The following is a 13460-nucleotide window of genomic DNA, read 5'->3' on the forward strand; positions in this document are numbered from 1 at the left end:
CAACTTCTGTTTTGTAGGTAAGTTCATTTGTACCCTTTTTTTCAGATTCCACATATAAGCAATATCATATGATATTTGTCTTTCTCGGTCTGACTTACTTCACTCAGTATGACAGTCTCTAGATCCATCCAGGTCTCTACAAATGACCCAATTTCATTCCATTTTATGGCTGAGTAATATTCCATTGTATATATGTACCACATCTTCTTTATCCATTCCTCTGTTGATGGACATTTAGGTTGCTTAATTTATTATTGTTTAAAAACCAGATCTACTATTTTTCTATTTTCTACTTCATTACTTTCTGCTTTTATCTTTATTATTTCCTTCCTTGTGCCTTCTTTTAGTTCATTTTGTTATTGTTTTTCTTATTTTTCTAAACAGGGGATATAATTAATTTATTTTCATTCTTTCACTTTTATTGATAAATGTGTTTAGTAAAGTTTTCTCTTATTGTTAGTTTATTTCTATCTCTGTCTCCTTGCATCTCCTGCAGTTTTTGCTTCATAAAGATTATTGCTGTGTTATTTAGTGCCTACATTTGTGTGTGTGTTATATCTTCATTGTGAATTGTGGCTTTTAACATTAAAAAGCATCCTTTGTCATGCTTAATGCATTTGGGCTTGAATGCTACTTTGTCTGATATCAGAATTGTTATCATCATCTATCCCTTTATTTTTAGGCTTTGGAATCATTTTGTTTTAGATGTGTCTCTTATATACAGCACATACAGGCATACCTCAAGAGATGTTGCAGGCTCAGTTCCAGACCACCACAACAAAGTGAATGTCACAATAGAGTGAGTCACATGAATCTTTTTGGTTTCCCAGCAAATATAAAAGTTAGGTCTACAGTATACTGTAGTCTACTAAGTGTACAATACCATTATGTCTAAAAAAACAATACCTTAATTAAAAAACACATGATTACTAAAAATGCTAACCATCATCTGAGCCTTCAGTGAGTCATAATGTTTTTGGCTGGTGGAGGGTCTTGCCGCAATGTGGATGGCTGCTGACCGATCAGGTGGTGGATGCTGAAGGTTGGGGTCGCCGTGGCAATGTCTTAAAATAAGACGACAGTGAAGTGTGCGGCATTGGTTGACTCTTCTTTTCCAGAGCGATTTCTCTGTAGCATTCCATGCTATTTGATAGCATTTTATCCGCAGTAAACGGGGTATGCAGGGTTGCCACAAAGTATTAATTTGCAAAAAATGCAGTATCTGCAAAGCACAGCAAAGTGAAGCACGCTAAAACAAAGTCTGCCTGTGCGTAGGTCTTATTTTCTGAGCCAAACTGAAAATCTTTTTCTTTTAATAGTTAAGGTCATTCACATTTATTGATATGATTGACATATTTGGTCTTAACTGACAATGTATTTTATAATTATGTATATCTTTATATGTATCTCTATGAATTGTGTATTCTTTGTTCTTTTTTTATACTTTTATTATTATTATTATTTTGGTATTTAGGAAGGTTTATGTTTTTATTCTAGTGGTTACTTTTATACTTGTACCTTTTTTAAATGCTCTTAGGCCCTTGTTCTCTTATGTAAATCTTGACTATCTGGCTTTCCAGGTTTCACCCCCAGTATCCTTTACCATCACCTATTGCTCATACATCAGTGAGCTCTTTCTATTGATATTTTCTCTTGCCTCCTCTACTTTTTGGTTAATGATTTCTACTCTGTAACAGTATGTAGCATATTTCTACATTAGTCCTCTATCTTTTTCCTCACCTTTGTTTTGGTCTTATATGTATACTTATATATATTTTAAGTGCTTACCATCAGCCCTATTTCTGAAGTTTTCCCAGTCGTTAATGGGTTGGACGAAGTTCACCCTCCGGCAGATTCTTCCAAAGGGCTGAAGATTGTATAAGTCTCTAAGTTCTTGTATATTGAAAATGTTTTTTCTATAGCCTGCACATTTGAAGACATGGCCGGATATCAAATCTTTGGTTCACACTTCTTTGTGTGAATTTAAAAAAAATGCTGCCCCATAGTTGCCTTGTATGTGAGTTTTGAAAAGTATGATGCCAGTTTAATACTTTTGCTGTTATAAGTTATCTGATCTTTTTTTGCCTGGAAGGCTTGAGGATTTTATCTTATCTTTGAAATCTAGTATCTTTACTAAGATGTCTTGGAGTTGATCACTCTGGGTTAATTTTCCCTAGTACCCAAGGAGTCCTTTCAATGTGTATATTCAGCTCTTTTTCTGTTTCTAAAAAGTCTTCTTGGATTATAGTTTTAAATATTACCTCTGTTCCATTGTTTTATTTATTCATTTTACTTTAGGGGCTCTGATAATATGAATGTTTTCTTCTTTGCTGGTCTTCCCTCTACTTTTTTGGAGGGATCATTTTTACTTCTTTACGTCATTTTCATTCACTTGGTTGTTTTCCTTCCTTTTAAAAATGCCTTTTATTAAGACTATTCTCCATTTGATACTTTGCAATTTATTCTTCATTTCTTTTTTTTTTTTTTTTTTTGCGGTACGCGGGCCTCTCACTGCTGTGGCCTCTCCTGTTGTGGAGCACAGGCTCCGGACGCACAGGCTCAGCGCCCGTGGCTCACGGGCCCAGCCACTCCACGGCATGTGGGATCTTCCCGGACCGGGGCACGAACCCGTGTCCCCTGCATCGGCAGGTGGACTCTCAACCACTGTGCCACCAGGGAAGCCCTATTCTTCATTTCTGAGATAACAATATCTTTCATTTTTCCCCTGATTTCAATCAACTCCCTTTTCATTCATTCCTGTTCTCCCCCTCACGCATTTGTTAAAATTTCTGGTTCAAAGAGTTTTTTCACATCCTCAGATGCTTGTTTGAGTATATATAATTTTGTTTGGAGTGTTGATTTACAGTTTTCTTCTATTTCATGGTTGTTTTTCAGAGGCACAGTATGGTTCTTCATAGACACGTGGGAACTTTCTACTCCTGATTTTCTATAGTAGTTCTGCAGGGACTTGACTTTTCTCTTGTTCGTGTTCTTGGGTATTTTACAATAGTTCCAGCTTAACAGCGCCCTCTTCTGCCAGTATTGCAAAGTCCAGGCACATTAGCAGCCTTTTGTTCTGGTGATGGGGGAAGGGTGAGCTCCCATTTTCACACCCTGACTTTATGGTTCTCTTTTGTTTTGCAGGTATTTACATTTTATCTCCTTTTCTTGGTGTCCCTTCACCATCTCATTGTAAAAGGGTGTTTTTCCTTTCTTGTTGCCTTTTTTCTCCCCAAGAAGCTTTGTGTTTCAAATGGTACCTCCTTTAAAATGTTCCTGTCCCTTTGAAACGGTCCGTGCCCCTTGAAATCACACCTACACTGAATCCCTTCTCTGTAGTCCCAGCTAAGGGATGTGTCTGGATCCTTCAGGTTTAGAGTAGATTTAATCTTTCTGGTGGTTGCTCCAAATCACTCTTAGGTCCTTTCACTAGCCTCTATCTTCTGTCTGTCGCACAGTTTTTCTCGGTTTGCCTCTGCGGTGGAGACTGAACTGGGATTGGTGATTTTTCTTTCTGTTAGTTATCTGCAGCTTCGACATTTTCTGCTTCAGATTATGTGGGGGGCATGGTTTTCTGTAGAATATTCTTTTCCCTTCTTGTTTTTTTCTTTTTTGGGGAAAAAAATGGGGATATATGTAGCTATATAGCTGTCGTCCTCAGATACTCTTACTTCCTCTAATTTTTAAAAGAGTTTGTGTAAGAGGGATGTTATTTCTTCTTTAAACAGTTGGTAGAACTCGCCAGTGAAACCAGCAGGGCTTGGAGTCTTCTTGGCAGAAAGATTTTTGACAATGAATTCAATTTCTTTTCAAAATATACAGCCATTTAGTTTTTCTATTTCTTCTTGACTCAGTTTAAGTAAATTATGGATTTTTAGGGATCTGTCCATTTAATTTACATTAAGTTGTTCATGATATTTCCTTATTCTCATTTTTAATGTCTACAGTATCTGTAGCCATATCTCCTCTTCCATTCCTGATATCAGTAATTTGTGTTTTCTCCCTTAATTAGTCTTGCCAGGGTGTTATAAATTTTGCTATCTTTTCTAATACCAAATTTTGGCTTTGAAAATTTTCTCTATTGTTTGTATGTCTTAACTTTACTATTTATTTTTAAAATATGGAACGCTTCACAAATTTGCGTGTCATCCTTGCACAGGGGCCATGCTAATCTTCTCTGCATTGTTTCAATTTTAGTATATGTGCTGCTCAAGCGAGCACACCTTTATTATCTCTTTGCTTCTACTTACTCTGGGTTTAATTTGTACTTTTTTTTCAGCTTCTTCCGATAAAAACTTTTTTTACTTTAAACCCTTCTTTCTAGTGAGAGAGTGGCGTGGACATATATACACTACCAAATGTAAAATAGATAGTGGGAAGCAGCTGCAGAGCACAGGGAGATCAGCTATGTGCTTTGAGACCACCTAGAGGGGTGGGATAGGGAGGGTGGGAAAGGGAGGGTGGGAGGGAGATGCAAGAGGGAGGGGATATGGGGATATGCGTATACATATAGCTGATTCACTTCGTTATACAGTAGAAACTAACACAACTAACACAAGCAATTATACTCCAATAAAGATGTTCAAAAAAAAAAAAACACCTTCCTTCTAATTAGGTAATTAAAGTTGTAAATTTCCCTGTAAGAACCTGCTGAGAAGGGTGAGTGGGGGGGGGCTACATACTTACAACATGCAATTTATCCAAATGGCGGGAACTCCTAAAGGGGATCCTGGTCTGATTCACACCCCTAACCATAGAGCAGGCTTACCTGCTTGGCACCAGGAGTGACACAGGAGGGTGAAGCAGAAGAGGCTAGAGCCAGGCTGTACCACCTATGGGCTGTGTGGCCTTAGGGGACCCACTTCATGCTCTGAGTTACAGAGTCCTCGTCTGTAATGGGCAGTATAAAGTCCAGGACTGCTGTCTATGTGAATGACGCCCCCTGGAGTTGTGCAGGGCATATTCTGCACAGCCACAAATGCAGGCCTTGATAAAGCATGCCTTGCAGAGGTGCTATGAGCATTTCATGAGGTAGTATATGAACAACCACCCCAGGGCCTGACAAGTGAGACACAGTAAATCAATTATGGTACATCCATTCAGTGGAATACTATACAGCCATCAAAACTCATGATTGAGATCTTTATTTACTGTGGCAGAAAGCTCTCATGCTTTATGGTGAATCGAAAAATGCAACCTAATATGATCTAGTTTTCATTAATATAGATATAGCTATGTATGTATGGAAAATCCTGGCAGGAGAACCCCAAAGTGTAGTGAGATTCAGATCGGAGACTTTCCTTTGTCAATATTTCAGCATTTTTCTACAGTGAATGTGCTTTCAATTTGAAATAAGAAAAAAAAAACAATAAAATTTATTTCTAGTTGGCTCTTTTGCTTTCTCTCCATGACTCTTCTCTGAGCTTCATCTGTAAAACGGAAATAACGATAAAAAGGATAACAATAGTGCTGTAGATATCCTATAGCACTCAACACCTGAGTTGGGAATTAGTTTGCTCATTTTACAGAGGAGGAAGCAGATTCTCAGAGAGGGCAAAGGTCCCTCAGAGAGGGCAAAAGTCCCATAGAGAAGGTAATGCTGCCTCCTCACAGGGCTGCCCCATGGTTTAATGCAAGGGAGGAACATGAATGTTTTGTGAAGTGCGAGGTGCCTGCCCCCAGTGGGCAACGGGATGGAGTGGTGAGAGCATGGCCTAGATTAAATCTAGCCCTGTTCTTTCCAGTCTGTGTGACCTTGGATAAGTGATGGCACGTCTCTGAGCCTCAGCTTTCTCATCTGTAAAGTGGGAATAGCAAAGCTGCCACCTCGGAGGGCTGAGTCGAGGATCATATGAGACAGTTCGTGCCCAGAGCAGGCGCTCGATGATTGAGAGTTTTGATCATATTAATATCCTCTGGTCCAGCTCTGGCCCCCTGATTTCAGCAGGGACTGTCCCTCTGACAGACACCATGCAAAGGAAGGTGGAGTCCATGTGGTCATGAAGCAGAGCTTGGCAACCAGCTTCCTGCTCCAGTGTCCACATCTACCACCCTGCCCAGCTTGATGGGTCAGAGTGGTGCTTCCCTCTCTGTGCGCGCCAGGCAAAAGCAGCCACACCCTAGACTAGTGTACTCAGTGGAGGGAACGAAGCCCCAGGGGTGCGTCGTAACAAATGGAGGGCATGACCAGCATTGAGTAGATGGAGGCCAGGGAGGCTGGGCCCCCTGTGACGCTCCTGCCTAACTGTCCTACCAGACATTCTTGCAGGTGAAAACCCTATTTAGATGTATTGGAGGTGAGAGGCTAACTCTGTTATGGAAACGCAAACTATTTTTGTACTTTTAACTATACATTGAATTTTCCCAGAATTCAAAAAAATGTAAATCAAGGGGAGAGTTATTCACCATTTTGCACAATTACCTTCGCAGCAATAACCCTACCTGTGGTGTGTTTGATACAAACACACGTCATCTTACACTAGGAATGTCACACTCGTGGTGATTCTACATCTAGAACAAGGAAAGGGAAAGAGGTCCTCCAAGCAGAGGGAACAGCACGTGCAAAGGCCCTGGGGTGGCAGGGAGGGAGAGAGAGATGTTGCAGAAGTGAAAGCAGACCACAGTGTGGTGGGGCAGAGTGAGCACAGGGGAGCAAGGTGGAGGGTGAGAGACCGCAGGAGCTGGGCAGTGCAGGGCCTTGGGGGCCACACTGAGAGGTCAGCCCTAGGAGAAGCCAAAACAGGCAGTTCGTCAGGGAAGGACATGTCCAGGTTTGCATTTTGAAAAAAAAAACATCACTCTGCAGGGTCAGAGGTGCATGGAACAGAGGGGACAACGGGGGAGGCAGGGAGGCCAGTGAAAGCTCCTGTGGTCGACCAGGTGACGGTTCTCTGGGCTGGTGGCTCCCTCCCAGGAGCCTGGTTTGTGGATGGACAGTGGGCCCCCTCCTGAGACCTGAGCCCAGGAGAAGAGCGAGTTGAGGAAGATCATAGTTTCTCTTTGGCAAACTTACCTGACTCTGCTACCTCGGCGATGGGCACCCCTTGCTCATATGCCATGAATCCCAGGACTGAGAAGATGGCAAAGCCGGCTATGAAGCTGGTGCCGCTGTTCAGGCAACAAAGCATGATGCAGTCCCTGTGGGAAAGCAGCGAGAGGGGCTTGGGTCAGGGTGGGTGGAACCAGTGCAGTACTGGAACGTTCTGAGCACCATGGCTGTCCCACTGCCTGAGGAAGCCCTTGTGGTTCAGAGAGCGTAGGTGGCTGGCCCACGATCACACAGCTTGTCCTGCATTTCTAGAAGGTAAGGTAGGTCACAGACCAGAAGCATGGAGAGGGGGTGGGAAGGAAGGGAAGCTGGCAAGTGGGAAAATGCACAACCGGTGAGGAAAGACTTGGAGACAAACCATCACTCCTCCAAATTCCTGGTAGGAGAGAAAACCAAGGGAAGCGAGAGAGGATTGATTTTCTAGGAGCTCAAAACATGAGGATATAAGCCCCTGAGAGAAAGGACTGCTTCCCTGACAGTGGAGCAGCCTTGGGAGACACACCCCTCCTGGCCCAGCTCTTTACCAGAGCGGCATCTCCCAGACCTCACTGCAAGCGTCTGCTCTTCTGCTGCGAGGGGCAGCCCCTCCCAGGCCAGACTCCTCATGGGGGCTTCACCAGAGCAGTGACTGCTCCCTGCTCTTGGGAAGGGCTCACAGCAAAGAAGCAGCAGCATAAAGCCGTGATCAAGGAGATTTCAGACTACAAATGACAGGGTTTTGCCAAGATGAAGAAGATGGAACCCTCACATCCGGGTCCCTTCAACCTCGGGCTGTGCATCCTCACTCAGATGGGTCAGGGAATCAGCCTCTCAGGACCTCAGCCGCCACAGAGCGTACACATAGGAATCGGGCTTACAACACCTGTGATGCTCCACTTCAGAGGGAGGGGCTCTGGGTGTTTTGTCCAATCTCCCTGAGGCATGACCAGCCTGGAGCATCCCTGCAATGGCGGCGAGCTGGCCTCTGCTCCCACCCTAGCAAGCAGGACCAGTCACCTTGCTCCGTGGTGCTTTTCTTCCCGGACCGCTCTTGCCACTCACAGTGTAAGAACTTCCTCATGCTGGGTTCGACCCAAATCCACCTCCTCTGGGGAGTTTTAGTTCTACCCTCCCAAACAGCCTAAAGATCTGAAGATATCCCCTTCAGATCCCCCTGAGGTTTTAGCTCGCTCATTTAGACCTCCCAGTTCCCTTATCAGTGTTCCTCATCCTGCCGGTGATCTGAAATTCACTCCAGCTTCTCCAGACCCTTTTCCAATGTCACATCTAGGACTGAGCACCAGACTCAAGAACAGAGCAGGACTCTCACCTCCTCTTCTCCTGACACCATACTTTTTGTAATGCAACCAAAGGTTACACTGATGTTGGTGACTGTGACCCCCAGTTGCATTGCATTGCATTGACCCTGGGAATCAAGGGCATGGTGGAAAGAGCATTAGACTGGGCGTCAGGAGCCTTGGGTTCCAATTCCCCTTGCAATAACTTCTCTCTGGGCCTGACCTTACCAGCTATATGACAAGGTGGCTTGGATAAGAGGGTCTCTTGGGCCTTGTGATTGATTAAGTCATTTTTCAGCAAGTGGTCACTTCCATACCTTCTTCCTTGGGGCAGAGTATATCTCCCTGCCCCAATGACTTTGGGCTTAGCCACGTGACTTGCTTTGGCCAATGAGCTATCAGCAGGTGTGACACAAGTGGAGGCTTGAGATATGCTTGTGCAACTGGTCTTGTCCTTTATCCCTTCTGTGATGTGCCATGAGAAGGACTTTTCCAGGGGAGCTGCTGTCCCTGCAGCCTTGACCCCAGAATGTACACATGGAGCAGGCTTGAGCCTGGCCTGGACCCTGGAGCCAAACCTGCCCAACCCACAGCCTGAAGGAGAGAGTGCCCAGCTGACCAGCAGACTGGTGAGCAATAAAAGCGAATGCTTGTTGTGGTGAGCTACTGAGTTCTGGGGCTGCTTGTTACACAGCATTCTTGTGGCAGTGAGTGACTGATACAGGTCCCTTTAAAGAACTCTTCTGGCACTGTGGACAGAGGCTGGGCTGGCAGGCCTGGAGACTTTATCTGCAAGACTGATCACCTCCTCTCTAAGGGAAATTCAGCTCAGCCCAGGAGGGCAAAGTTATTCCTAAGGCTGGGGTAAATCTGCCCTGCATGCCTGTTTCTGGCCCCTGACTTATCCAGCAGTCCAAAACAAGGCAGCACTGGTGAGCAAAGTTTTTTCTCCATAGCCTCTCCATTCTGGAATTCTCCTGTGTTTTTTGGACCTGCAGTGTTGAATATTGTCACTGAATCCCGAGGCCCAGGGAGGATAGTCACACACTCAAACTCTTTTGTCATCTGCTGGGGAAGCTGGGATGTGAATCTAGTTGTCTCAAACACCAAAGCCCACTCTTTTTCTAGGAGCTACACAGTAACAATGCTCCCTAAGAATTCAGATTTCTAAATCCTGACTTGGAAAACAATCTTTGGGCGTCCATGTGGCTGTTGAAAACAAATGTCCCTTATTGCAAGGTTTCCCGCCCCCCCTCCACCCTGAGTGACTTCCTCACATCACAGAGGGACAGAAGCTCTGAGCAGACCCGAGGTGCTTCCAGTCCTGTGCCCTGCACCCCCTTCCTCGGAGCACCCCAACCTCCAAGCAGAGAGAGCTTAGCGGCCTGTGTTCTGAAGTGAGGATTTTCCCCATCTGGTTTGCTCCATCTCCAGCCCTCTAATTCCTTCCCCATGGGGCACCTTCTAGGTGAAGAGCTACGTAAGAAGCGCTTTGAAGTTGGCAGGAGCTGAGCTGGGCTTTGAAGACCTCCAGAAGCTATTATGCTGTCGGAAGAGAGGGTATTAATTTACTCCCTCTGAGTTGGGAAGATGCGCTCAGGGAAAAATTTGGAAACAGAAATAAAAGGAGCCCTCAGATTTTGCAATGTCACCTAGGGGATTTGCTTTCTGCTACTGACAGGAGGGGAAAAAACCTGCCTGTTGGAGGGGGAAGCAGAAGGGATCTGGGGCAGTCAGCATATTTCACCCACCTGCTTGGCGAGGAAGAAAGTTGCCATTGCCACTGCCCTGAGACGAGGCATGATATCCCAGCCTGATAACGACGCATTCTCGGCCAAATCCTTGTTGACTGTAGTAGTTGGGGAAGAACTGGCCAGGCCTGGGAGTGAGGGATAGGGGTGCAGGAGCCAGAAAGGCCCAGGTTCAAAGCCACGTTCCATCAAGCAAGTGGCGTAGCCCCGGTCTCAGTTTCCTCATCTGTATAATGGTGTGGCTCCTTCCTCGCTTCCTTACACTTCAGCCAGTGTTCTCCTAGGCTTGAGGAATGGTGGTGAACAAGAGGACCCAGACTGTGTCCTCATGGAGCTGACGGCCAAGCTGGAGGTGATGGACAGTGACCTAGAGATTTCCACAACGTCCAGCACAGAGGGCCCGCGCTGGACGCTGGCTGCTGATGTGCTGACAGCTGTACGCAGACAGCTTCCCTCTCCAGCATCCGGAGGGTGTCACACTCAACCCAGACCAGAGGTCTGCCCGCTGCTCTCCCTGTGCCTGCGCCCTTCTCTTCTTACCCGTGGTTCTATTTTGTATCGTGGCTGACAGTGTGCTACATCTCATTCCCCAGACCCACCTCCTGTGAATGCATTGAAGGATGAGAGGCTCTTCTGGACAAACTGGTCTGACCTCCCACCTCTCTAACATCCCTCTGTCCAACAGTACCCAAATGACTTCTCTGCCTAACGGCCCAGGGACAGCAGAGCCCACTGGCTTCCCCTGTGGCCTCTCCTCCAGCATGTTGGATCTGCCCCCTTTCATTGCCTTGGTTTCTCCAAGTGGCAGTCTCTATAGACTGGAGCTGTGTGTATCTCCAAACATAGCGATTTGGGCATCTCACACGTAGTGACACATACAGCACACGGCTGACTTAACAAACGGGTTGGTAAAGCGATCACAAAGCCAGCTTTCAGGGAGGATGCAGCGGAGTGGTAGGATAGAGATTAGAAGAAAGTGGCCAGAGTCCAGGTCTACCACACCTAGCTGGAGGAATGACATCCATGAGCCTCAATTTCCCTCCCTCGAAGATGGGGATAACACGGGAGGGACTTCCTCACTGACAAAAGTTCTCTGAAATGATGCTCCCACTCGAGCCACACAACAACCAAGTGATGTGGCTGTCACGTCCAAGTTCCCATCCCGCCAACAGACTGTGACATGGCCCCTCTCACTGGACCCTCACCTGCATCCAACAGGGGTCATTTTTAGACCACAGCTAATTTGCTAGTTAAGAAAAATAAGCTCATTATTTTAAGAGTGTGTTGCTGATTTTTCTCTTGGTGTTTTAGGGTTTTTCATATGGGCCTGTTTGTAATCTTTAGATATTAGGGGTGCCAACACTTTGAGTATCATATTATATGTTGCTCGTATGTCCTTTAACTTGGTAGATGATTTTCATGTTTTGCTTGGAGATGTAATGCAGGAGGTATATAGATAACATTTGTATTAATGTGACTTTTTAAAAATTATAAAAGCAATATGTACTCAAGAGTAAAGACAAGGCAAAGCAAAACATTTAAATTGTACAGGAAGGTATAGGTAGAAAAAGCCTGTCTCCCTATCTCTGACTTCTGTGTCTCTCTTCAGAGGTGGCTCTTTTTAATAGTTTCCTCTGTATCTTTCCAGAAATTTAGAAGTTCTAGCTATTTATGTGAATCAATCTGTCACTTCCTTCCTGATTTAATGATTTTGATGTTTCCATATCTTTCCCATTAAGAAAAAATATTTTACTCCTCATTTTAGGATGGCTTTCTTTTAAAAAATATTTAACTGTTGAATCAATCTGACACTTATTATGGTGCATATGTGGGGCAAGGTGAGGATCTATCCTAATTACTTCCACCAAAATACTTATCCTATCTCAGAATTGTTTGCTGAAAAACCCTTCCTTTTCCAATGAACCTGTGTTCAGGGACGGCTTCACTGCCATTAGTCCACAAGTTTCTACATTAGCATAAGGAGCTCTGTAACTCGGGGGCAGAGATGTGCTGTCCAGCCTTCTCTGCGTATTCACCATCTATGACCAGGCACTGATTCAGGGGTGCAGCGACCTCAGCCAACAGGCCACTGGCCTAGAGTTAGAGACCAGAGTGCAAAGTTCACTTCCGCCAGGCACTGCTGGGTGACCCTGGCCAAGTCCCTGGGCCTCTGTGGACTCAGCCTCAGGGTAGAAACCAGGCTGCAGGCATGAGGACCAGGCAGCCAGGGTCACACAGCCTCAGGCTCACCTCCCCATGTGGGCCCCTTCCCCACGCTGGGTGCGGCCAGCTGCAGGAAGCCAGGGAGGGAGGGAGGCCTGTCCAGAGAGGGGCGGCAGGGCACTGGCCATTCCAAGTGGGACTGGACAGGACCCTACAGTCAAGTGTGAAGAAGCAGGAAAGAAATTCCTGAACAGAAGGCAGAACAAGGCCCTTCGTGTCAGAAGACCTGGGTTCAAGTCCCAGCATTGCCACTTACTTGCCGTGTAACCTTGGGCCAATCATTTACCCTGGGATAAAGCTTTGCTGTATAGGGTAGGATGGAGGCCTGAATCCCATTCCCGGAGTAGACTCACTTTGCAGCCTGGAACGCACTCTGATCATGTTTATTATTCTCCTAGCTCCTCTGTTGGACCATTCTTTGACCCTGGGGTGGGGAGAGGCTGACAAATAGCCCAGGGTCCTCTCCAGTTCCACCTGGAATGGCTGGTGCCCTACCGCCCCTCTCTTAAAAGGCCTCTTTCCCTCACCCAGACCTGCAAGGTGAGAAGATGACCGTGAACTAGCCGGGCAGCATGGAGGGCTCTCGGGTTTGGTGGAGAGCTGGCAGGGCCTGGGGAAATGCTCACCTGTAGCAGTTGTTGTTATAATCGTTATAACTTCCCAGAGCAGTCAGACAACCCAGGCAGATGGCATAGGAGAAAAAGATCTGCGTCCCAGCATCTACCCAGACCTGTAGGAAGGCACAAAGAAGTTGGCAGAAAGAGAAGTCAGATGTGCGGCGAGGGGGTGGGTGGGTGGGATGGCCCTGTTCTCTGAAAGCCCCCACCCACACCCAACCTCCAAAAAGACTCCACAAAGGGACAATCAAATGTCCTCATCTCAGGAACGCATTGTTTTCAGAAGTTCTATTCTTGGGGTGATTAAATATAAACGGCCTTAGTTAAAACCAGAATTTTCTGGACTTTATGGACAGTAGTTCACCAAATAGCAAGAATTTGGGTTTTAGGACTCTGCTCCAGCTGTGTGACCTTGGAAAAGTTACTTAACCTCTCTGAGGCTTAGTCTCCTGAACTGCAAAGTGGGGAATAAACTTCCCTCTCAGGACTGCTGAAGCCAAAACAAGTGATTTTTCTGCTTTGTGATTAAGACCACCATGAGAAA

The 13460-nt window shown here is 45.6% G+C and overlaps 1 protein-coding gene and 1 non-coding gene across 2 annotated transcripts in view; both read right to left on the bottom strand.

Annotated features, from left to right (window-relative positions):
* The window catches only part of SLC6A11 (solute carrier family 6 member 11), a 120171-nt gene that overhangs the window by 17134 nt on the left and 89577 nt on the right, over window positions 1-13460 (bottom strand). The window contains exons 7-8 of the mRNA XM_032649008.1: window positions 12926-13029; window positions 7013-7137 (exon numbers count right to left, since the gene is read on the bottom strand). Coding sequence (XP_032504899.1) covers window positions 7013-7137; window positions 12926-13029 — 229 coding nt within the window. The remainder of the gene's footprint in view (window positions 1-7012; window positions 7138-12925; window positions 13030-13460) is intronic.
* Window positions 4115-4221, bottom strand: LOC116762996. The gene has a single exon (XR_004352413.1). It is a non-coding gene; the product is annotated as a U6 spliceosomal RNA (small nuclear RNA).

The sequence above is a fragment of the Phocoena sinus genome, chromosome 11 (genome assembly GCF_008692025.1).
Source record: "Phocoena sinus isolate mPhoSin1 chromosome 11, mPhoSin1.pri, whole genome shotgun sequence".
Classification (NCBI taxonomy): Eukaryota; Metazoa; Chordata; class Mammalia; order Artiodactyla; family Phocoenidae; genus Phocoena; species Phocoena sinus.